The 26,262-nt window shown below is 41.0% G+C and overlaps 1 protein-coding gene across 1 annotated transcript in view; it reads left to right on the plus strand.

The window, feature by feature from the left end:
- The window catches only part of vipr1b (vasoactive intestinal peptide receptor 1b), a 34,901-nt gene extending 18,130 nt beyond the window's left edge, over positions 1 to 16,771 (plus strand). The window contains exons 4-13 of the mRNA XM_061093847.1: positions 2,733 to 2,833; positions 3,481 to 3,578; positions 5,348 to 5,480; positions 9,856 to 10,009; positions 10,171 to 10,231; positions 10,329 to 10,401; positions 12,644 to 12,735; positions 13,314 to 13,443; positions 13,998 to 14,039; positions 16,433 to 16,771. Coding sequence (XP_060949830.1) covers positions 2,733 to 2,833; positions 3,481 to 3,578; positions 5,348 to 5,480; positions 9,856 to 10,009; positions 10,171 to 10,231; positions 10,329 to 10,401; positions 12,644 to 12,735; positions 13,314 to 13,443; positions 13,998 to 14,039; positions 16,433 to 16,624 — 1,076 coding nt within the window. The 3' untranslated portion in view covers positions 16,625 to 16,771. The remainder of the gene's footprint in view (positions 1 to 2,732; positions 2,834 to 3,480; positions 3,579 to 5,347; positions 5,481 to 9,855; positions 10,010 to 10,170; positions 10,232 to 10,328; positions 10,402 to 12,643; positions 12,736 to 13,313; positions 13,444 to 13,997; positions 14,040 to 16,432) is intronic.
- Positions 16,772 to 26,262: the final 9,491 nt, after the last annotated feature.

Here is a 26,262-nt window from a genome sequence, read left to right on the forward strand (position 1 = left end):
ACAGCTTAATGTCCCTGTATCGAGACTCTCCAGACCATGGAGGAATTGGTCCTTGGAGGAATTGGTCCATGGTCTGGAGAGTCTCGATACAGGGACATTAAGCATTTGTGTGTTTATTCCCCTACTTTTGTAGGTTGTCCCTGGTTTTGTCTACTTTAGTAAAACTTTTCTTACCCAGTCCTCCTTCTGCTGAAGGTTGTTCCACTGGGTGCACCGCAGCAATCAACTTCTAAAGCCTGAAAACCTCTTGAAAGAGCAATCACATGATTAGGTTCACATTACTCGTTTTTGACGTCAATCAATGAACTGTAGTTTCTCCCACATGTCGTAACAGCTTCTTCCAGGCGCTTTGGGAGCATCAGAAATGAATCTAATGTGTCATCTGGGAGCATGTAGTCAAATATATTGAATCATTCAACAAATAAACGTTAGGTCAGACTGGATACAGGAGGAAGCTCTTCTACTGCTACTGCTTCAATTCTTATTGGTTAGATGTTTACATGTCAGACGTGAAACCTTGGAAAAAATCGACCTTGGTCTGGAAAAAATAAAAGCTGCGATATTGCTTAGTGAAATTCTGTTGTTGGTGTGAAAGCTTGCATTGACTGGATAGAGATTTAAGAAATAACAATACCATGTGAATGAATCATTTCTAGTGTGCAAAGGTCTTCATATACTATATATATATATTTAATCTCTTCAAATATTCTGATGAGAAAATGTTTCTGTCTATGCAGCAGCCTTGAGTTCAGGAGCAGCTACTTTAATTTCAGGTGCTTTTCGTTCCCCTCTCCTCCTTCCCCTCTATCCGTCTGCAATATTCAACAATGCAGCAATAAATCTGTTGAAAAGATCCTCGGTGAATCATCCAGAGTCAACGGGTCTGAAAGATGACTTTACTCCTACTTTTAGTCGATGTTTCATTCAGGAACCTCAGGCGAATTCAGCCCACGCGCTCCCACTGCAGCATTTTCAAAAACCTCAGAAAAGTTGTTTGGTGACAGCAGAGGAAGGATGTTGGTTTAATGAGATGTGTGTGTGTGTGTGTGTGTGTGTGTGTGTGTGTGTGTGTGTGTGTGTGTGTGTGTGTGTGTGTGTGCCCAGCAGACGCACAGACCCATGAAAGACTTTTCGATTAATAGAGGGATGGATTCAACAGATAAGGAACAATTCACTAACATCCTTCCAGCATGACTCTCAAATGCAGCCGCACCCCTGATGGAAAACGGGACATTTCAATCACATGACCTTTCTCTGACTGAGCAGCATTCATACAGACCCTCCTCTGCTTCATTTGCTTCCCCCCACAGCTCATTACCTGCAGATAGCATTCGGCCGTAATGGGTTGGTTTTGTAGGCACCGAGCAACTTGGCTGTCGGTCACATTGATCACAAATGAACCTTTGATGCCCCGTAATTGAATAAACCATGAATAAATATCATGAATAAACCAAATATCAGACTTTTTCTGTTGCTCCCTTTACAGAGCATTTCAGCTGCAATTAAATACAAAACGTCACAAAAAAATAATCATACATTTAAATTACTATGTTCAATAAGGAACCGTTGTTTTAGCAGTTCAGTCAGACAACTCATGTTCTAATGTTTATTGCAGGTTAGGGTTTGGCGTCTAGTCTGAGTCCCTCCCCCCGATATAATTACATATGAAGGGAGTGATGAGCAAATACTTGTAACCCCCCTTCGGAGCCTACAGGTGGATGCTGGGGGCGGTGGAGGGGCCGAGGCAACTGGGAGCAATTCTGACACAGCAGCCAGGGGCAAGCAAAGGGAGGGAAGGGGAATAGTTTCTGCTTAAATAGATAAGGTGGGTGTGTATTAAAGATTTATTGACAGGTGTTATTTATTATTAAATTTAACATATTGACGAACACTTGATGTAGCTATAGCACCACAAAATCCAAAAGACGAAAAGTAAGTCTGTCAAAGGGCTTCTGCTAAAAACAATTTCCATCAATAACACTTTGGTGCAAATACAAATGAATTAATACAAATACAGATTAGCTACAACTTTAGCTACAACTCAATCATTATCTAAAGTGCCACCAAATTAAACCTATTCATAGATATAAGCACTCTAAATATACCAGAAGCAATACTGAGAACTTTGCGTTATATGTTTCAATTTCACAAAAATACCTATTTTGCAATGTTTGAAGAAAGTCTGGATTCCCCCCTCCCCCTGATCCGGATCTTCCCTGACCTGTACCACATATTTCCACCAAGTTCCGTGTACAATGCTGCTCACTTAGAAACAAACAAAAGCAGAAGAAAACATAACCTCCTTGGCAGAGGTAAAAATATCTGAGGAATCAGGCCCGACCCTTGATCCTCTGATGTCTCTACTGTGAGAACTAGACAACTATGTGTCGGGATGTTTGGCCTTAGCAGAGGTATGTGCTCTCAGTGCCATTCTGGTCTGAGAATGTTAATGCATCCTGAACATTACATGCGTATTTCCTGTCACCGGAGCATGGTCATCTGTATTTGCAGTTAGAGGAGAATGTCAATGTCAATTTCTATAACAGCCAATGCTTTTCTGCAGGCACAGGTCAATAACCATTGTGCGATTTCAGCAACAGGAACGATGCAGAGTACGTCTCACAGAACAGAAAGTGCTGCATAGATTTTAAATTTACACCGGGGAGCAGATGAAAGAGAAATCTACTGCCTGGGCGGCCTGGGTGACCTCTGCATGTGCTCTCCATCTACAGGTAACCTCTCCAAAACCTGCACGGCACACGGCTGGACCGAGATGAGGCCAATGGATATCGCCGTAAACTGTGGATACAATCTGAACAGCACCAGCGACGATGTGAGTAAACTGCCGTGGTCGATAAGAGCCTGTCGTGAATGAGCTCAGCAGCACTGTGGGAAACCATCTGGAAAGCCTGTTGGGTAGAAGGGATTAGGTTGGAGACTGACTTGTATTTACTCTGTGGGTGAGTGTTGCTGGGCCCATCAGGGAAGTGGCTGAACTGATGAACTGTCTTGTTTTTTTAGTTAAGTTTAAATGCAGAGAGAGAACCTCTGTCTGTGCTGTCTCCAGTGTAGCAGGGTGAAGTGTGGTTGTGCAGGACAAGGCTGTAAAAGTCGCCTTGGTGGGTTCTCTGCTCCCTGAGCCTCAGAGACTGCCTCATTACCATGAACTCCGGAGGGACCTTCATCTAAAAGCAAACCCATGTCCGTCCTTCTGCTTTCTTTATATCTACATGTCGTTTTCTTCTAGCATAAAACCTACTTTGCAGCAGCACTAGTAACCACATGACCCTGCTCTGGAAGAATCTATTATATTGAATGACAACCATTACCTTGGAGAATGTCAGTGGATCAGTTCAACAGTTCAACAGTGTGTGAAAACCAAAAAAGCTCTTAAGCATCTGTCTGTTTTCTCCACCATGACTTGTATTGATTGATATTATTTGATTATGTATTGATGGAGTTTTTCTTTTTTCTTTGCAGGGCAAGTTTTTCTTGCAGGTGAAGATCGGCTACACCATCGGCCACAGTGTTTCCCTCGTCTCTCTCACCACGGCTATCGTGATCCTCTGCATCTTCAGGTACATAAAGTACACAGTCACCAGATGTTTAGTTCATCAGGAACCAGAACATTTAACATGGAGTCATAGGAGTGAAATAAAATAAGGAAATCTGGAAAATATTAATACATTAACTGTGGAAAAATTCGGAGAGATGAATAAAAGGGAAAACAACAATAAAGGAAAGCAAAAAGCAACGGTAAAAGACTAAATACATTTTATTACATTTTTTAAACATTCAGAAAATAACACATTTATATACAACAGGTGCATTTATTTAGGTAATGAAATTCCACACTTATTTTCTATTCTTTTGCAGATTTATATTTTTGTATGTCCCTCCAATGACTCCAACTTCTCAACTTATGAGAAGCTTTGAAATCCTCTTGGCCTTTTGCCCTTACACAAGAATTTGCAATCCTTTGTACTTAAATAATTTCCCAGGCCTCACATGGTCAGTTTTAGAAATGGATGAAAGGATCGGATGAAACAGAAAGAGAATTCACAGCTGCAGAGCCACAGTGACGTTATCCCTGCTGTGATGCAATGTCGGCAACGTTTCACTGTCGAGCATCAGAACTGGGATTGGATAATGTCAATGATCAATGCAGCCTCACGTCTGAGCAGAAATAAAAGGCTTAGCTTCAAGAATGAAAGACAAGAAGAAAGATACAAACACAGTCTAAATAAAACAAATTGTCACTCAGGCTTGAGGGTCGTTTATCTTTGGACGATGCACATCAGCAGCAGTTTGGAGATTGAACATCTGAAGTGTTTGCTCGATAACAATTACTCTTCCGATCCTGAGACTGACAGAGATCGCAGCCTGAGACTTTTTTACATGTAGTGGAACATGAATAGATAATGTATACAGTATGACTCACACAGTAGGCTACAGGAGAGTGCTTCTTCTTCTGAAGGTCGTTCCTCTACTTCATTTACATGAGATCTGAGCACGACCTCCAGAAATGTAACAAGGAAACGTCAAAGAAATATGTCTGATGGAAGACGCACATTTATTCCTCTGCTCTTCGTTTTGTTCACCAAACACCAAATTTGTCTTTTCTGCTGCTTTGAAATAATTCCTCTTGTCACATCACCCACCATCGCTCACTTTCTATCTTTTAACCCTGCCTTGTGGACGAGACTTCTCAGGAGCACCATGATGGTATTTGAATTGGACTCATTACAGAGGTCAGAGGTCAAGGACACAGTGACCTCACCTGAGTCTGAACTAAGAAAGGATTCGATACTGCTCTGGTTGGCGGAGGCGTACAGCCGCAGGGCAGTAATTCTAGTTTCTCTTTTACTGCAGGACATTTATTTTTGCATTATTCATTTGTCTTCTATATTCTGCCTCCGCCACTACACTGTGTGCTAATGCATTAGTGACTGATGAGGGCTACTGTTCAGGTTGTGTGTACACAGGAGAGTTATAATCTCTGCTCACATGAATCAGTGCCATGATTTATAAAAAAGGGTGTCAACATATTTCAGGTTCTTTTTTCCTCTCTATGAATCTAACAGCTTAGATTGTGATCTATATAAAGATTTATGAAAATAATTCCACACTCGAAAGATTGTGACGGCCTCTAGATCCAGATTTAACCTCAAAGTGACAAAAAAAAACTGAGGAGCTTCATTATGAGATAATTCAGTCTGTGATTTCATTTTATTAACGCCAAGGACATTGCATAAGAAGTGAGAAGACCTTTGTTGTTTTTCTGTGTGTGTGTGTGTTGTCTTTTTGCAATGATCTCTAATCTTGCATCTCTTGCTGTCTGTTCTAGGAAGCTCCATTGCACGAGGAACTACATCCACATGCATCTGTTTGTGTCATTTATCCTGAAAGCCATCGCCGTGTTCATCAAAGATGTGGTGCTCTACGAGGTCGGGGAGGTGGACAACTGCTCGTCAGGCTCGGTGAGTTGATCGTATAAAATGCTGCTGTCTGTGACGGGAGGAACGACTCGGGGAATCCTTAGTGTCCGTGAACTTAAAGGAGTCAGGGGCTGCTTTCTGCAGAGGATGTGGTGGTGACGAAGGCAGGATCGAAATAAGACGGATTTAGGATGTAAGATTCCCTTATTGCATCACCAGCTTGTCCACTGCATCGTCAGATTCTCCGAGTTGCTTTGCTTTACTGCAGCTCAAACAACACAACAGCTAGTTCCTTTTAGCTTTGACACAATCGTGCAATGAATCCTGGGATAGGTTGGTCCTGTTGGAGCCTTTGTTGATCGGGAATGGAAGGCCGCATTTGAAGGAGCTTTCCAAATAGGACAGCCTAGTTCCATCGGTCTGGAGCCTCCGGAGGACTCGGCCCTTGATTTGAGGCACAGAGCTGGTCGGCTGTGTGTCCTTATTGTGCAACATAATGAGGGATCTCCCCAGCTGGAAAAGATGCATTTCTGTGGTGCTGATGTTTGAGACAAGACAAGATGGGAATTAACGTGGTTTTATGAAACGACCACTTCCATTATCACAGAGACAAATTTAAGTCAAAGTATAGATTAGTGTAATAAGATAAAGCTTTACTGCAAACATGAGCTTTAGGCTGACGTACAAGACAAGCTGACATTTCTTGGTCTGATACATTAAGTGAAGCTTGGTATTCTGTTGTACAGGGATATGGCCTGTGTGATATTGATACACTTTAATCGCTGTTACACAATTTATTCTGTTGTATTGTGTTATTCATGTCGAGAGAATTACGTGTGTGAGTTACAAAACAATTTAAGAGCATTTTCTTTATTGAGGCTTTGCCAGAACGAGTATAAAAGCAAATCTCACAGATCTTCTGCAGTTCTGAATCAATACACAGATTCAGAAATGTGTGATGTTAATCAGACTGATTGTGTCTGTGGTGTTGTAACGACGAGTCTCACCGGTGCAGACAGCAGAGTTAATGTTAGTAACAGCTTCCACCCATTGAATTTATGTGTCTTATGTAATCACATCTGTGTAATGAAATCTGACTTTACACTCTGTATTCTAAATTGCTTGCATGCAAACTTGCATCTCATAAACCACATGGGGTATACAGTTAATGTTTATTTTGTATTCTTATTACACACACATACAGCGTATATGATCCCTTAAATTTGACTATAAAGGAGTTAGTTTGATAAGTTGCATTTACTATAAATGATTGGCCAAGAAAGCAATCAACTACTTTAGAAATGGGCAAATGAACGTGGATTATGTATTTTCCCAAATTTCCTATCCTTTCTTCACACTGGATGGAAACACAACACTCTGGTAGACGGGCTAATTTTCAAAATCCCCTTTTCTGGTGCGATGTTATGACACACGTCAAACCTCACAGTAGATGTTAATGACTATCATGGAGGCAAATAAACAGAAAGCAGGGAACTCATCTAAGATTCTCCAAATTCTAAAACAAACAGGATCACACACTTAAGATCTTAAATTCTAGTTATGTGGAGCTTACAGGCCATTTATTGCTCATTTGTTCTGGGACACATATCAAACCCCAATGTTTGGATGTCTCCCCGTCAGCTCTCTGTGCCCCCAGCAGCAGCAGCAGCAGCAGCAGCAGCCCACCACAGACCAGTGGGCCCCTGAGGCCACAGATAAGCCTGTAAACACTGTAAACACAAGGTTTATATTACACAACGGGGCCACTGACAAGAGGAGTGTGTTTAATAGTGAACTCTCCGTGAGGCTTCAGAGTAGCAATGGAACGATTGGGTTGACGGGAGACAGCTGCTGTCATGGGTCGACTAAAAGAGACATTATGGAACCTGGCAGTACTTAAGTTACTGTCTCTTTTATTGTCTGTGTGTGTGTTCGCTTAATTACCATTCTTGTAGAGTGTAATGTTGTGACCCATTAGATTAATTCATGATATAACCGCTGTGGGGAAGCTTGACTCAGATTTTTTAAGGCACATGTGTGTTTCTTTGTGGGCCTGTTTATTCAAATTCATCTTTTCCTCTGCGTTTTCCCACCAGCAACAAAATCTTTTTGCAGTGATTAGCAGAATTTATTTTTCTTCCCACCACACGCCAAGTGGGAATCAATTTGAATAGGCAGCCAGATCCTCCCTGGTGGAGACATGCCTAATCCACTCAAAACAACACTGGGACAACGCCTTTCTTGGTTTGCATCAATAATTCAACAGCGTAACCACAGTTACATGAGAGGCGGAGTTGTGTTAAGGTGTTTGTCAATATATAAAAACTTTTCCTGAAAAAAACCCAATATAGTTATGTAGATCAGCAGCAGCAGCAGAGACATTTGGATATTTAACTTAAGTAAATAACAAAAAACAAATATGTATAAAAAGTAATAACGTGAACTCCTGAACTCCCCATGATACCATTTGGACTTTATTTTTTATCACTGATAGCTCAATAGTCAAATAATAGAATCTCCCCAGTCTCATTGGTTTGTATATAGATGGCCTCTTACTTTCCTTCAGGCTGATGAAATCCCCATATCCCCATTTTGTCTCACATCAGTGGCACTTAGATGTGAAAAATTCCAGCTGGCATTTCTTCTTACAGACAATACGTTTCCCTTAAAACGAACACAAATCCAATTAAAGGGGAAATCATTTCATATCTTCGACTAGGCAAAATAAACTTCAAGGCCTCATGATAAAAGGGATTTTTCAAGAGCAGCACACTATTCTGGTATTCATTGACATGCCAGTCATGACACATTAGTGTGTAAACAGCATTTCAGCCTATTATTTATAATGGGAAAAACATATCAGACTAAGGGGATTTTGTAAGGGTTTATTTTAGTTGAGAAGGAGAAATTCTTAATCTTCTTTGGACTGCAGCAATTAGTTAACCTTTTAGTTTCAACAGTTTTATAGAAGCCTGCAGTTAAATCCATCCAAAACTATCGTCTCTTAAAAACCCATCACAGGTGTGGTGCTTGAAATCTTAATTTGAAAACCATCAGTGCAAAAAGAAATTGAAAAAATAAACGAGTAAAGGCAGGACTGTAGCATTTCTTTAATCAGTTCAATGGGATGAAGTAATACGTTATTACATTATTATCAGTGCTATTGAACTATGAATGAGAAGCTGTTCAACCACTTCCTCAGTCTTCAGTGATGATTGATGATGAAGAGTCCCTCTCCTCTGCCGCGGCACCGACATCACGCTCAAGTTCATATTTCATCGGACACTTTCACACTCGTTCATCATTCTTAGCGTGTGAACTAGAAAGAAGAGGTCTGGCATTTTCAGCACTATACCATCACTCGTCCGACCTTGTTGGTCAAGGGTGAGCTGAAAAAAAATTCAGGTGCCGTGGTTCCAGCTATTGACTCATATCACATCTTTGTTGACTACTGTCTATATTCTTTTTGATTTAGTTTTTTGGTCACAACCTCCTTTCATCCGTCCATCCCACCAACACTCATGTCATTTCCCCCTTTCCTCCCTTTTCATCCTCACTTTGGTTTCTTCAATATATCTCAGCACATTCACTCTCATGGGCCATTTCTACTCTGGGTACAATGCAATAATTTTTCTTATCTTGTGTGTATCAGCCTGGTGGCCTGTGCATTGAAAGTGTGTAGCAGTATGTGTTCAGCTGAAAGGGTTGTGAAAGAGCTACACACATCAAACCGGCCCACCCACACCATTAGGAAAATGAAACTCTGACACACGTCCTTGTTTAACAATGGCAGCCTCCCCACTCTGCAGGATCGACAGGAGCAGGATGAATTTTGAATGAGTTCACTGTCATGGTGGAAGAGTTGCGTTGATGTGATATCAGCCAAATGGAAAACAACGGGTCATGTAGTTGTGAATGCTTTTTGCAGAATTTTCTCTCCTGTCGAAGAAAGAATCCTGTTGAAGATTAAACTTCGCCATTTCCAGTTGATAAAGACATACACTATACGCACCCAATCCACATATAGCATCTCTGGAATGCCTGTAGAGGAAAATACAATAACTGGGCACTTTATAAGGAGCAACACACTTTGCTGGATAGGGCCTCATTCGTTTTGCTCTCAAATCCTCCCCAGTTCTTCGTGGCATGGATGTTGGAAACGTTTCTGTGATGTAATTTCTTCAGATTTATCAGCTTTTACAATCATGCTGCCAGTCTCCCATTTTATCACATCCCTGAGATGCTCTATTGGATTCAAATCAACATGTGCATTCTTCCTTTTTCAAATATTTTCCCCACTAAAGGGAACCGAATAACCCTGTAATTTCTTCATTGCAATCTTGGTCTTGCTCAGCGTGTTTCCACTTTGATATCCCGAGTGATTTATTGTGCTTTTGTCTGTTTTCTCCACTTCCAGGTTGGCTGCAAGGCAGTGATTGTGTTCTTCCAGTACTGCATAATGGCCAGCTTCTTCTGGCTGCTGGTGGAAGGTCTTTACCTTCACGCATTGTTGGCGGTCTCTTTCTTCTCCGAGAGGAAGTACTTCTGGGCTTACATTCTGATCGGCTGGGGTGAGAATGTCTCTCTTTCATGTCTTTATACACTCCTGCTGTCCCAGGGTGAGACCCCACCGACGCTCAGCTGAACACAGGCGTCAGGTTGTGACCCTAGCTGCTGGAATGCAATAATAACATTGTTGTGTCCTGTTATGTTTTTTTTTTTATATCCCTAGGAGGTCCGACAATTTTCATCACAGCTTGGAGCATCGCTAAAGCCTACTACAACGATGTGGGGTAGGAAAAACATCAGAGCGTTACCAGCAGGAAATCTAGTATTTGGTTCTTTTATTTGCAACATCTTGTACCTGAGTATTGTTTTATATCTGACCAGGTGCTGGGATATAATCGAGAACACCGACGTCTTCTGGTGGATCATTAAAACGCCTATTTTGGCATCAATCCTGGTAAGTTAACAAGCCCCAGCACTTTGAGTTTAATCACTCAGATTCTTGTACATCAGCATGTTACACTGTCTGAAGTCAAGCTGATGAGAGAGAAAACATCTTTGTCTTTCACCATCAATCCTCCACAGAGTTAACTGTCATTGTAATTTATGTGAATGCTTTTGAACGCCACATCTCTTCGAGTAGTGCGACAGTGTGTCAGCACAACTGAGAGGTTGGCGTGACCTCGAAGTTCTCGTTTCACATTGAAAAGTTGGCAGGATGTAAGCATTGTAAACTTGTTTTTATTGACTGACAGGTCGTTTTTTCAATTAAATCTTCACTGTTATCTTATAATTAAAAAATCACTTGCAAATAGAAAACAACTTCATCAATTTGATCACACGTAAATACAAATACAGGAATGTATTGGAACCCTAACCCTAACCCTCAAAGTCATTCTGAAATGCATTTTTCACGTTATAGCTTCCTTATTTAATCCATAAATCCTGAACCTTTAAGTGTATAGTTTGCACCCTTTCTCCTGAAGAAGACTAAATATATTTACTGGGGAACTTTATACATGTTGAGTGGATCTGGGAGGAGTCCGATATCCTCACAGGTTACAGGCTGTGTATCTAACACACATACTTGAAAGCAAAAAGATCAATTCCTTATTTCATTATCTCTTTTGGTCGACGAGCGAACCCCAAATATAAAGAAAAAAACAGCCGTGCCGCTTTATGAACAGCAAAAGCAACATGGGAAAAAAAAGCACTTTCACACTTCACTTTCACAGAGGTGTGAAGAGGAAGGTAAAGATGGGTTCAACAAGCATGAATTGAGAGGCGACAGTGGAGCATGTGAAGTGGTGGGAGGCAGAATTACTTACAGAGCAGTGAACACAGCACAGCCCTGGATTCTCACTGTTTTTGACAGATGTGAGATTGTGTTCTTATTTTGTAGAAGTTTCTTGATAGAACCAGTTCATTTGACATGATAGAGACGACAGGACGGGCTGGTGTTTGTGCTCCTGGTAAAGTGAGGCCTGTAAGGGCTCTTGAAAAATAAATAACTAGAGCAATGATGGTTTATTTCGGCCGTGTTCTCAGTAGTTTTTTTTATTTCGTTTTCTCCCATTTCAAAGCTTGAAAACTTCTCAAAGTTGATTTCACAAAAATACTGACAGAATAAAGTCATCGATTTAACTTTATTAAGTTTGCTGTTGCCTAGATACAGAGAAATAGAACTGGCATGACTATCTTTCTTGTTCAGACGTCCTGCTGTGCTCTGACTAAAAGACCCGGGAGAATAATTTGATCATTGCTTCCTTTTCCCTATCTAGGAACCTACTAAATTGACAGAAATAAGTATATTAGTTCCTTCCTTGAAAATGATAAGAAACCATAAATAAATAGAACGCATGCCCATAACATCATGGTTAATCAATTATGAAATGTTATGGTGAACTTGAAAGGTGCTGCCGGGTGGATTTAGTTATCTACAGACAGAGCTGTTTCCCCGTTTCCAGTCTTTGTGCTGAGCTATTCTGACGACTGCCTTCTGGACTGTAGCAAATTTGTATTACAGATATTATTGTGCTATTGATCTTCTCATATGAAACCTGGCAAGAAAACAAATGTGTGATTCCCAAAATGTCAAATTCTTCAATTGATGACATGATATTTAGTGTTTGCACAAGTAGATTTGAAGGGGAAAAAAGGATGTGGTGTGGTAAACACAAAACAAACGCTCTTTTCTCATCTGTTATTGATGCCCTGTTTTGTCTGTTCTTTTTTCTCTCTGTGTGTTTCTGGGCAGCAGTTGTTGACAAAGCAGATTCAGTTGTGTTGTTTCACATTAGGATCAGGCTCAGCTGCAGCCTGGCTGTCAGATCGCTCTGTCTCTCTGCGCTGCCGCTGAGCAATGTTTGTGTTTGTGAGTGATGTTTGTGATATAGCATCATTACGCGTGTGAGACGTTTCCAGTTCAGAGGTCCGATCCAAATGAGCTTTATTTAAGAAATGCTCGTTAGCCTTGCAGTGCACGAGCCACATTCCAAATCAAAGCGAGATGAAATGCGACATCCGTCTTTTGTCATGAGACGCATTTCTCAAACATTCCTATAAATCTGTTAAATTAAACAGTGAAGAGTTGTTTTAACTTTCTTTAGAGCAAGTTTTTCAGAAGGAATTTCATAGAGGACAAATTTGACATTCATGTTTTAATAATTCATTTTGTGACGCTTGGATATTCTCCACAGATGAACTTCTGTCTGTTCATCTGCATCATTCGAATACTTCGCCAGAAAATCAACTGCCCAGATATTGGAAGAAATGAGTCCAACCAGTACTCGTGAGTGGAACTTCATGTCTTTTTCATATTGTAAATTTTGGATCATTCATCAGCTGAGATTATATATGAAATGTTATCGGTCACCGTGAGGACACAGGGAATCTTCCAAAAGTGAACTGTATTCAACAAAGATGATATAAGCAAAGAAGGCTGAGATTAAAATACACATATTTCTCCTGTAGATACAACTGTTGCTTTATTTTCTTTGTGAATCCCTTTAATTATTGATACACTCAGAGTAAAAAAACAGTCATTTCTGTTTTCAGTGAAGAACAGCTCAGTGTAGTCTCCCCCTTACAGCTGCTTAATGCAGAGATATAACGCTTCATGTGTTGAAATGATTTTTCCTGAGAGGGAGAAGCATCTAATGAGTCGGCCATACATCTATTTTTCCACCTACATTTTTAATGGTGGTTTCTGCTCCATCTCTGCTCCTCTGAGTTCAAATGTAAAAAATGTAAAGTGCTCCGGTGTTGCATTTCATTATTGGCAGATGCAGAGTCAAATCTAAAATTGGTTTCACGGGAGAGAGGGAGAAATGTAAATTTGTTCTTTTTTTTTATGTGCTTTCGTTTCAGGAGACTGGCAAAGTCAACGCTGCTTTTGATTCCGCTGTTCGGGATCAATTTTATTGTGTTTGCATTCATCCCAGAGCAAGTGAAGACTGAGCTCCGGCTCGTTTTTGACTTGATTCTCGGGTCATTTCAGGTAAGAGTCCAAATAACAAAATTCTATAAGTTTAACAACCTCCGTGAAAAAGTTTCCAACAAGTTAAACCAATACTGAGAAGAAATGTTTCCCATTCAAGCTCCAGTAAAAGTAATGAAATGACTCTGACCTGGGAGTGTTTCTGCTGAAGAAACCCTCTCAGAGGGAAGTGTGGCAGGTCTCCAGGCACTTTGCCGGCCCAATCAGTGGCAGGGTTAGTGTTTTTAGCCCTCGCTGTTATTTCAGTTCATCACAAGGATGAGGAATGAGGGAGAATGCAGTCAGACGTTCCAGCTGCGTTACAGACCGCCTGGAAACCAAGGAAACCATTCCAGCACATTCCTCCCATCATTTCTCTCATCCCTCCTTCTCAGTATTACTATAAACCAGCTATTCGTATATGGTATGCAATGTTCTTGTCGGTGTTATCCATGTATATGTTTCATGGATGTTCCTCTCGAAAATAGGAAAATAGTTGTACAGACAAGATAAGGAGATTTTACTGGAAGTTTCAAACTGTTATTGCTCTCTTATCTGTTTTCCTCTCCCCACAGGGCTTTGTGGTTGCTGTTCTCTACTGCTTTCTGAACGGAGAGGTGCGTACCCCCCCCTCACACTGATGTAAACAGGTTGTATGAAGACACTGATGTAATCTGAAGAGTCCCACGCAGAGACAGCTCATGACGGTGAATCAGTGCACCATAACAAACACAGTCCTGAGAGGTGGGTGAAGCCGGGAGCGTGAGTCACGAGCGCTGGTCGATTCCGGGCGTCCCTCCTTTTCCTCGATCGCCTCGTGGTTTATTTTTGATCCTTCGCCTGCAGGGTGAAAAGAGCCCAGCCTTAATGGCGGCAGGATCTCTTCAGTGGTGTCTGCGGAGGCTCTCTAAGGGCAGATTAGTTATGTTCTTGCTGCAGGGCCAGACTGAATCACACTGAGTGGCTGGATGGCAAAGGCTTGGCACGATGCTGTCTGAATTTTAATCCGGTGCAATATTCAGGTGTCCACTTTTAAGCGCTCGGCCTTTGTCACGGCAATCATTGTAAATATAAAAAAAACTACATCAGAAAAAAGGACAAAAACATATTTAGCTGGAAGGTCAAATTAACATATATATAAAACTACATGTTACTATTAACAAACAGATCAGTCACTTGAAATCTTTATTTTTCATTTATTATTATTATTATTTTAATTTTTTCAATACAATTATAAATAGATCTCAATAAGGTAATGTTCGTTAAGCTTATCTCATGCCAGGAACTCAAAGTTTTAATATATTTTCCTCTTCTGCCTCAGTTTTGAGAGTCTTAAGAATGGTCTGTATACAATAAGAATTATGATATATACAGTATATGAAACAGCTACACACAGGTTATCACCCATCACATCCACTTACATACAAAAAAAAGGTTACAAGGGTAGCAGTTGTGTCTGCATGTCCCAAATAAGCTGTATCTGCTTTATCAGGCGATGAGTTCAAAGGGAGTGTCCATTAAGCCCCACTCAGCAGGGACACATCAATCAACAAACTGAGACACTCTGCGTTCTGATAGAATCAATGAAAGGACACCAGCTGATTTACTGTGTGAGCCACATGTGGAGGCTGGAGTCTCCAATGAATAAAGACAGGAAACCATGTAATTGATCCGATTCTCCAAACGAAGAGAGGAGGCAGATGTGCATTCTGACAAAATGATCCAAACCAAGTCAGCAAGTTCACAGATTTTGTCACAATAGTCAATAAATAACAAAACTTGCTTTTAGACCTTTCTCCTTTTGAAATAAAATACAAAATCAGAACTGTGCCATTTTACTTTCTGTTCTGTTCTTTGAAAATGCACAAGAATATACCGTTTTTTTAATATTTTTGGGGAATTGTCCAGTCAGTTTATCAATAATAAAGTATTTGTGCTGTTAGACTCAAAGAGAAAATAAACTGCATCACTCCTCGGTTCCTCGTGTGGGTTCGGGAGCTGTTTTTTAAAGTCCTTTAATCTCTTATTCTTCCATTTTCTACGGATGCTGCTTGTCTGTCCTTCATCTCTTCGCTGTGGTTTCTTTTGGTGGCCATGCCAAACACCCAGTTTTTCTTCCTTTAATGTAAAATGCATCAGTTTCCTTTTCATGGGAGACATACAGGCTAACAGGTGCTCAACACAACACGTCTCAAAGCCTTTGAGTCCTACTTCTATTGTCTTATGAAGGTTAGGGGACGAGAGTTTCAAACTAAATTATTCACAAGTTGTTACAAAAATTTCACCAAATAACTATAATAGAAGGCATCGTGTGTATATGTTTTTGTTCCAATTAGATTCTAAATATAAGTTGGTGGAAACAATTTTAATTGTGGGAAACAAAAGAGTAACAATTAAACAGTTTTGATGAAGGTTACCTTAAGGATATAAAGTGCCTGGACCAAAGCCTCTGTGTGAAGTGTCTGTTAACATTTCATGCTGGAAAACACAAAACAACTACAAAGAGCCAACAAAAGAGCCAAAGGGAGAACAGACGAGAAGGAGAAACAAAACAACTTTAAAACAATGCAAAACCACCACGGAGATACAAACAGCAAACACAAAAAGAAAAAAAAGACACAAAATGATACGTCAAACACCCCAAAGACATTCAAAAACAATTAAAAAGAGACAAAGTCACCAGAACGAGGCAAAAGAGGAACAGAGAAATGCAGAAACAGACCCAAAATCACCAGAACGAGGCAAAAGAGGAACAGAGAAATGTAGAAACAGACCCAAAATCACCAGAACGAGAAACAAATCAGCAATGAAAAGAAGCAAAACAACCACGGAGAGACAACAAGAAACAAAATGACTCAAACCGCCACAAAGCCATGCAAGACAATTAGAGGGAGACACTGAGTCCTAATCCATTTCAACAGTTTATCGGTTCTTGATTGTGGTGAATCACTGTCTTGTTGCTACACTTTAAAGTGTTACCCTGACTTCTCGTTGTGCTCATCCCTCATAGGTTCAAGCAGAGATCAAGAGGAAGTGGCGGCGGTGGCACCTGCAGAGATATATGAGCTCCGACACCAAATACCAACACCCGTCTATTGGCAGCAGCAACAACTTCAGCACCCAGATCACCATGCTGACACGGTGCAGCCCCAAAACCCGCCGCGAGTCGTCCTCCTGCCACGACGACCTGTCCAGCATGTGACTCCCACCGCCGGCCAAACGGAAATACATCACATTCTCATGCCATTCAGAACCCACACTGTTCATGTGAGCTCCTGCATAGAAAGAGTCACACACTTCCTCATTAACACATGCACTGAAGGAGGTTGTGGGTGTTACAGGGACAGAGGACAGGGTTTCAAAAGAAAGAGTAGTTTGTAGTTATCAGCCTTTGAGCAGCTCTCGATCTCCACGCTTCTTTTAAACACAGCTTTCACGCGTCTGACTGAGGATCGCCGAGCTCCTCTCTTCATGAGTCAGTGCACGTGTGCAGATGAATTGTGGGTCATGTCATTATGGATCATTGGGTCAATTGATATTAAGTTCCCCCCGTGTGCTCAGACGCCGGGCCAAGCCAAGTGTTTCATGTTAATGGGGTTAGGTGAAGGATCCAAATGTGAAGTGCACCAGCAAACACACAATCTGATGCAATTACACGCTGATTAAAAATCACTTAGGGGAGATGGCTCCGGCTCCAAATGAACAAGGCTGGTGCAAAAGACACAAACTCTTAGAAGCTGATGCTGTGACTATCTAATTTTTTTTACGGCGAGTGCAGCAATATTTCAGTCAAAGAAAAGCTCCAGTGATGCATTGTGGTTTTGTGGCGGGGGAAAAAAGTTTTGACGCATATCTTAAGTCGACCAAAAAGAATAACACAGCATGCGACTTTTGGTTTTCCTCACCGTGTAGGCAGACGGAAAAAGAAAGACTGGCTGAAACCTAGGAAACTTTATTCCCATGCCCGCTAAATGGATGAGGCTTCACGCCGATCCACAACGATGGTTCGGGAGTACAGATGCCCTTCTCTGCACTATCACTCTCAAAAGAGACTGATTGCCCCTTCCCCTCCCTATTATCAGTCCATCCCTCTTGTTCTGCGTGATTCTAGGCCCGTGATAGGCTTCAAGTGTTTGACTATCCGAGCTGATCACTGACAAGGGCCTGTTTCTGTGTTTTCAAGAGACACTTTCACTTCGCAGCAGCTCTGCAGAGGAAATGCCTTCGAGCAGTGGAGTCCTCGAAATGTTTACATTTACATGGGAGGAGTCTTTTAACATTGTACAGTAAGCATACAGTGTGAAGTGTAATGAATTACTGTGGATTGTGGCGCCTTACTGGTTGTATTGCGGCTACAATACCAGTAGTAAGTCACCGTAACTGTTTGTTCATGTAATTGCAACATGTGAGATTTAATGCCTTTCCCTGGGAAGATAAAATCGTCTTGTATACAAGCTTGTTTACGTAGAGGTCTGTTTTTAATTGTCAGGCATAAAAGTGAAAGCCCAGCGTCAAATAATACTGCACAGATTCATAATACACAAGACTAACACATGCAGGCGGAGGAGAAGGTTTCCTGGTGACGCTTTGGAAGAAATCAACTTAAGATCCTCAATCCTCTGCTGGTGACGAGTGTGATTCTGATTCAGACTTCTCAGCTGGAGGAGGCTGAACCCGACAGGTCAGCGGACACGAGCTGACAAGGATGACTGGCCCTGTCACCTTGATGTGCTCTTTTCAGCTCACAGCGTCGGACCTGAAAAGTCACTTGCATGTTTACGCAAGAGGGAACATCGAGAAGGTCCAGTTATATTTGCAAAAAAAATTAAAACCCAGCATCTCAAACTATTTTTCTTTGGACAGAACGCATATTTCGCACAATTTCAGAACTTGACGGCTGGATGGACGATATCGATTTTGCTCAAGTCGACTGTAAAGTTGATAGCAGCGGATACGTCAACCACATTGTGTTATGCTTATCCTCATGACACCTCTGTAATCACCAATCTATCGGGTTATTTACCTCCATCTTTACGCTCTATTTGTAAAGCTGTTGAAAAAAATCCTTGAGTTTGGTACAAATTTTTCTCTCTTCGCCCTGAAACATTTTTGAAATAATCTTGAAATGCTCTCACCATCGACTTTGCATGCAAACTGTCCGCCTCTAAAATTCACTTCACGCTCATTCTGAACTAATATTGAGTACTTCAGAACTGTGTATTTACTATTTCCCTCAAAAACAATACTTTAAAGTTTATTCAAAGACATTATCCAGCTTTGTTTGGGGCCTGTCTTCTGTTGCACAGCTCAATGTGACTGGGAGAATATGCCAGATTTTAGTGCTTTGTTAAGTTGGCGTGGTCGTTGTGTGTCAGTGAGATCACTTTTAAAAGGGATATTGAATCAACAAGCATTCAGATGTGCACTTACAGCAACTGTTGACGTGTGTGTATAATGTAGATTTGTGTATTTGCAAACTGGATATTGTGTCGTGCATATTTAAGAGCTGAGGTATTGTCGTTCAATGTGTGTAACGCTGGTGTTGTGAAGCTGCAAATGTACTGTAAGTATAAAATAGCTTCAGTTCTCAATTGTATCCACGTAAAGCCACAAGTTTTTATGTTTATATATATATATAACTTGTTGTACAGTGTATGTGAAGGGTGTTATAATTACAGGACATTTCACTTTCCATAACAATGTGACCTTATTTCACTCAAACTGTATAAAATAAATTATTTAGAAATATACATGAAGGTGGAAGTGGAAGTTTTCATTTTAAAGGTGAAATGATTTCATCATTAGTCTGTAGGAAATCCTTCCTGACTGAATCCCACTGCATATTGGGGTCTAATTAAAGCTTATTTTCACAAATGCTCTTTTCTACTTGACAAGATCATGACCCCAAGCTGATTCATTCATTATTTTACTCCCAGAGATGCTCATTTAAAGCTTCACCGTCAAGTGGTCCCTGCTTATCTGCCAGTTATTTCAATAAAAATACGTTTGATGCATTCAGATCCTTTTCATTTCACAGTCGCAGCCTCCTCAACTATAATTATATTCATGTTAAGCTCGGAAACAGACAATGATTTGCTTAAATATCGTTAGTTTCATTATGAAAGCAGAGAGCCCGATGTTCCAGCTGATATGATTGTGTAGGGGGGTATTATTAGAAAGTGGCACATTAGGTTCCTTCGGAGACAGTGGACTTGTAACAGCTCAAAGGGTTTGAGCTTCTCTCTCCGGTGCACAGATAAGAGTTAACTCAGTAACGGACTGTACTTGTTCACTTCATTGAGTGCTGCTGCAGTTCACTGTGCCCTGAAGACACAATGGCCACAGGCAATTTCTGAAGACGTACAAAGAAAAAACACACACACTTTCAGAGGTTTGGATTTACAACCCTGCAAAACCGGTACATTTAAATAAGTGCAGACAGGAACTGATGATAGTAGTTAACTGAATACCTTTATTCACATGCTTTCGTTTGTTACTACATCATATTATTTTACACCACAGCATTCATCATATCGGTTCTTCCCAGCACCAGTTGCCACTTACAGTGTTTGTCAGGTGTGGCCGACCTGCTGAGTTTGCTGTGGCCTGATGAAACTGCAGCTGCTTGAGGGAATCCGCTTGTTGTGGACCTCTGGCTGTGCTCATCACCATGAAGAGGACGGAATTCAGCCAAGGAAAGGATTAAGAAGCACACCCCGCCATGGCTGCTCGCCGGTCAGATCAGCTGCTCTTTAGTCTAATGTTTGATAAGCTCGATCCATGGACTGGAAAAGATTAACATATAAGACGATTAACTGTTGTAATTATAGTAAATAAAGGGATTTCTAGGCTGCTGCGGGAACTTGTTTGCACATAGGATGAAATAAAATAACCCTGAGGCCCATTTATTGAAATATGGAAATCAAATGCAAACATGCTTTTTATTTTTGGTCTGAGAACTTAAGAATACCTGTTTGGAGTTCATCACTAGCTGTGAGAATTTATAAAACAGGCCGCGGGATATCAACAGGAGAAAAGTTATTTTCAGATTCATGGTGACACTTAAAATGTGAGACAGGTGTCCTGCCTGTGAGGATCTTTCAATATTCATGGCATCAGTTAAATATTCATGTCTCAAATAAGGGAAAGTTTGGGGACGGCCGGTGATTGAGAAAACAAGTGAGCTCCGGCTGAGGTCACCTCGGCTGTCCTCAGCTCCGAGAGGCGCACTCCAGCTTTAAAAAATATGTTTTCTGCCAAATCGGCTCTGACCTGTGGCCGCGAGTCAGTCATGCTAATGAACATCAGAGCTTCACCATCTTTTGAAAGGCCGGGCTGCAGGAGCGGTGCATTTTACTGATTTCATGGCCTGTGTGGTGGGAGAGTTAGCGCTTGAATGGATGATGACAAACGCTTGACTTTCTCAGCCGGACAAAAAGTCACAGGGAGGAGCTATGATCTTTTCAGTTGTATATAACAGAAAACTTATCAAAAAAACTTTCACTTTTAGTTTTAAGAACATTTCACTCATTTGCATGCTAACCAAAGCCTGGTAGCAAAGACTCAACACATTTATATCCTTAAGAGTGAGAATGACAATCTGAAGAACACAATGTATTTTCCACAGATAACTTAAAAAGGAAAAACACAACAGTGTTAATTAGATGCTGCAAAGAGCTTTTAATCACATCACAGGATGATCAGTGTTCCTGAAACTGCAGATCCTGCTGTTTGGTTGTTTTCTCAAAACCGTTTGATTAACAATTTAATGAAGGGCAGCCAATTAAGTTTTGATTTAATAATTTCCCCCAATAATTGATAATGAAAACCCGTCCACGCTTGTGTCAGATAATCCTGTGTTTCTCACACAAAGGAGAAATTTGCCAGGTACAAACGACCTGCTGGGTTTGCTTTGGTGCAGAGAAACTGCAGCAATTTGAGTTAATCCGTGTGTTGATCCTCGGGTTTATGGGTCTGCCTCTGATACAGCGGACCTCTGGCTGTGCTCAGCACCATGAAGACGACAGAGCTCAGTCCACACACACACACACACACACACACACACACACACACACCACAGTTTATTAGAAATCCATTCTTCTAACATATTTACTCGCTTCAAGGAAAGGGACGTGTCGTTGCCCACACACACTACGGAAGAAAGTGATGGCGCTTCACACTTTGATTCATGATTAACCAGGGTGTAAACAAGCTTGGGGAAATGGGTCCACAGATTTTCACAATGACAGGATGCTTGGTCTTACTTTTGACATAAATACATAATTTAGTTTGGGGAAAATATGACTCATGTGGTGTTTGAAGCGTGCCGCCTCGTCTGGCTGAAGCCACGGCATTGTACTTATGTGTCTGGGTTGGTGCGGACGAGAGAGTTCTCACGTGAGTTTGGGAAATGGGTGTTTATTATACAGCAGCAATCAGCTAAGTGAGTGTTTTCGAGCCCTGACGTTTACATTTAAACCTCTCAAACCCTGTCACAGCATAGGTCATAGTGTATAGGTCATCCTGTGGTTAAATCAGGTTGCATGTCAAGGATGCTTTGGACCTTGTTTTGTATATTCAGATTTTTGGTTTTGTCTGTATTTAACCTTTGACTTCTTGATTTTCTGTTTTATTTCGATGCCACTTTACTCATCTGTGTCTCGATTCAGGCGCTGCATCGTTTGGAGGACACGGTCCATGCGGCATACGAAGGACAAATCTCTTTTGTCTCTTACTCTGTGGTTTTCTGTCATTGTCCCGTTTCTCACACCTGTCCTCTCGTGTCCCTGTCTCATTTTGTGTATTTAGTCTCTGTCTCGGTGTGTCTGCTCAGCTCGGGTTCTGTTCAGATGTGTTTCTGCTGCCTCGTGATGTTTTTGTGTTTCCAGTTACCCTGTGCTGATGGACTCTGGATCTGGTTTGGATTTTGTGTTGAATTATTTGAAACGTCATTGTGTCGGCACACGGATCCAGAAAAATAATCCATCACTTAACAATTACCAATTTTAACATTAAAACTAAATTATCCGCTTTATTCAATCAAGTGATACCTATGCATTGGGCGAACATAGGTATCGAACAATGGCAGAAAACATTGTATTGTTATTTTTAAGTGCACAGCATCATCCCGCATTCAAATTAAAGTGAAAGCATAACTGCAGCTGCGCTCTTTAACATGCCATAAATCTACAATACCAATATTATGGTAGAAGATTTATATGTGGCTTATTTAAATGATGTAACTGATGCAACTGATTCTATTGAACTTCTGTTAAAAGCTGGATTGAATCCTAAAATAATGATGCTGAACAGACTTATGGAAATGGGCTCGACGTTGCTTTTCTCCTGATTAGCTCTGTAATGTCCGGGCTTGGCTTTGAAGGGAGCTCTTAAAGGAGCAGTTAGTGTCGAACAGATAACAGAGGCAATTTAGCATATCTCTGTGTCCTCTGAATTTCTTAAGAGAGGACATGGATGAAAGGGAAAAAAAATTCAATTTTAATTGTGTATTTTATGGATGTATTGAGAACAGGCCTGTTTGTTTACAGGCTAGTGAAACAGCAGTAGCTCAGTAGTGTCCTCTTTATGTGGATGGAATGACCTTCGAAGAACAACAGCCTATTAAACACAATGTATTTTCTGTAGAAATCGGAAAATGTTCTTATCAAATCATATGATCCTAATAAAGTGATGAATTTAAGCAGGGATGTTGTTCTGGAATTGCAGATCCTGTTGTGTGATTGTTTCCTTAACAACATTTGACAGATCATTTAATGGAGGGAAGCTAATTAAATGCATTGTGATTTAATTTCCCCTCTACTAAAGTGAAAGCCCTCTCGTGCTTTTGAAAGCTCTGGAACATCAATGAAAGGGATTTAGTGATGGCATAGTTTGTCAACTATTCTTTCCACAGTCAAGAATGAAGTTTGAGACCCAAAATTGGAGCAAATATGGAGGAGAAGTTACTGTGGCATGAGAATTTAGGGCCAGATAGTCCCTGTGAATTAAAAATCACTAAATTGCACACACTCCGCTAAGTATGCTCGAATGACAAACTTTCTGCAAAGCAAGTCTAACGAAAAACAAGAGCTAAGCACAGACTTAATTAAAACAGTAATTATGGACCCAAGCTTCAAACAATATTCAAATCTAAAGACGTCCCCAAGTTTATTCAAGATAACAGCACATTTTGTTTTTGTCGCCTTTTAAATACAACATATCAGCTTAGCTTGTGTCTTTGTCTGTCTCTGCCAAAATCTTCTGAGTAAAAAGGACGAATGGATCACAATTATTCAAAACTCTAATTCAACAGGATTTAAACCTGAGTCTCGTCAGGTAGATTTTGAATCAACAGTGTTGTTGAAGACAACAACTCCCATGATCTCACGCTGCTTCATTCATATTTCTTTGTTGTTGTCTTGATTGAGAGGACAAAGTTACATATTGTATGTTCGAGTGTTGCTCAATAGGCTTATGCCTGCTAACATACTCCAACTGTTATAGTAATAAAATGTAAATGTTTTTGTTTAAATATTGCTATGTCCCTAAATGGTCAAAACTACACAAATGAATGTTAAAGTACACAAGTACTGTAGTGGTGCAGTAGAAAACAGCTTGGAAGGGAGTAAATATTGGGTTTGCATTCAGCTGGTGGACACAAACACAAGTGATTTCGTTCTCTGTGCTTGATGAGTTTGTATAAATGTTAAACTGTCTCCAAACTAAGTCGCAATAGTAACATAGTGTTGTGTTTGCAGAGCTCGTTTCCACGTTTCTGTCAAAGTAACCCAAATGCCGCTGTTTGAAAACACATCATCAGTCCACTGACCTTTTACTCACATTTCTGTGCCGGCTGCAACTACAGCAGAGAGAGAGCAACTGTCTAGTTAATTAGTTTGCACTTTTGATATCCTCCGCACAGCTACAGTCATGCCGGCCTGAAAGAGTGTTGCGTTTGAAATAAACGTAATAGGCAGTGAACCTGAAACGGAGATTGGCTGCCAGAGTGACTCGCCTTGATTCAATCTACCACTGCTAAGAGGAATTTAATTCCTGGAGAGGACTCCAGAAAAAACTTCCTGCTATCTCAGAAAATATCAGAGAAAAGATTTGACCTTGGGACTAATGTTGTTTAGATTGGTTATTACTGCTGCCACTGTCAGGTTAGCCGTAGAACAGCAGTTCCGACCTTGTCAGTCATGGGTTCCAACCACAGATTGGATATTTAAATGGACGACATGACAGCTTTGGAACTTTCAAGGAGTTTGTTGTCAAAATGCCTCCATACTGCTCCTGTGGTGTCATCCGAGTGTCTGTTATATGCTTCTTCTGTCACACACTGCTGGAAGGGGCAATTTGGGATTCAAATCAACATCCTTCTGATTAGTGGACGACCCACTCCTCCACCTGAGCCACAACCACCACCCCCTTTATTTACGATTACTTTATATTTCAAGCTATTATACGTATAAAAATATCCAGTATCTTATACAGGATAAGAATGATCCGCCAAAATTGAACAGATGATAAATAGTTGCTTAGGAGGAGCAGCAGACGGGTGTTAACGAGATGTGACAGACTTTAATGTGACGAACAAACCTAAAGTCTGTATATTAATGAGTCAAGTTACTTCTCAATCTGTCCACGTATACAAGACGCACCCTGAGAATACTGATTCACTGCGGCCGCTTGTTAAAACATCATCACACTGACCTGCAGCTCAATTTCTTTACTCTGCAATAGTAAATATAAAAGAAGCACAGGTCAGCTGCTGTCAAATGTTTGACTGATGCAAATTTATGCCCGTCAGCGACTGTCAGTGTCAACAAAAGGCCCGGAGATAGGAAATGTGTGTGTATGTGTGTGTGTGTGTGTGTGTGTGTGTGTGCACCAAGCATCACATTTGAGGGATATTAAGAGACTTTAGATGATATCACTTCTACAATACAACGGAGATGGAAACGGTCGCAAACGTTGGATTAAATCATCCATGAAAGTCGTTTCCCGCGTATTCTATTATTACCCGGGACTGACAAAGCCAAACGTCCATGAAAAACAACAGTGCTGCTGTTCTGTGAACACGCAGGAGCAGAGGCGGCTGCCAGACAGCGAGAGAAATGTGAGCCATAAACATTTGGGCTGGACCACCCATGCTGTAAAGCCTATTTGTTGAGGGAGAGGGGGCAGCCTCTCAACCGCAGAAGCTCCTGCCAATTAGGATAAGACAAGGTTAATCCCTGTAAATGAGAGAGTGAGGCCGACCCAGTCATTTAGATGATGGTTGTTGTAGCAGAACGGATGGCATTGTGGATTTATAATGTCACTGGGAGCCCGGGGACGTTTCATTTGTTATGGGTTGCAACCTCTTTAATATACATGAAAGTGCTGACAAACACTTTGCGATGCTAGTAACCAAACTGTGTCAATGTCTGTGAACTATTCAAAGCGGTGAAGAGACAGTGAGTCGGACATTCGTGGGAGGTTGTTTCCAGATATTCAACAGAAGCTTTTTTTGGTGACTTCACAGCGACTGATGGCGGTTTAGGTCAAAGCTCATGAATCCCAGTGCACGTCATTCCGGATTAAAACTGGATTATCTCTTATCGAGACCCTTGCAGTGAGGCCTGGTTGAGGTCTGGAACAAACATCCTACATCCCACATTGTGCATCCTCTACCTTTTATTTATTATTAAAGAAAAAGGTTTGAATTAAATCCCTGGGAAGATGGAAATACTCATGAAAGGCACTGACAAATTTATAACATGCCCCTTTGTGATCTAACTGACCGCCATGGCATGTCACTATTGAAAAGCCTCCTCCTTTATTAGCTCTGCCAAGGAG

This window comes from Limanda limanda, chromosome 20 (assembly GCF_963576545.1).
Source record: "Limanda limanda chromosome 20, fLimLim1.1, whole genome shotgun sequence".
NCBI lineage: Eukaryota > Metazoa > Chordata > Actinopteri > Pleuronectiformes > Pleuronectidae > Limanda > Limanda limanda.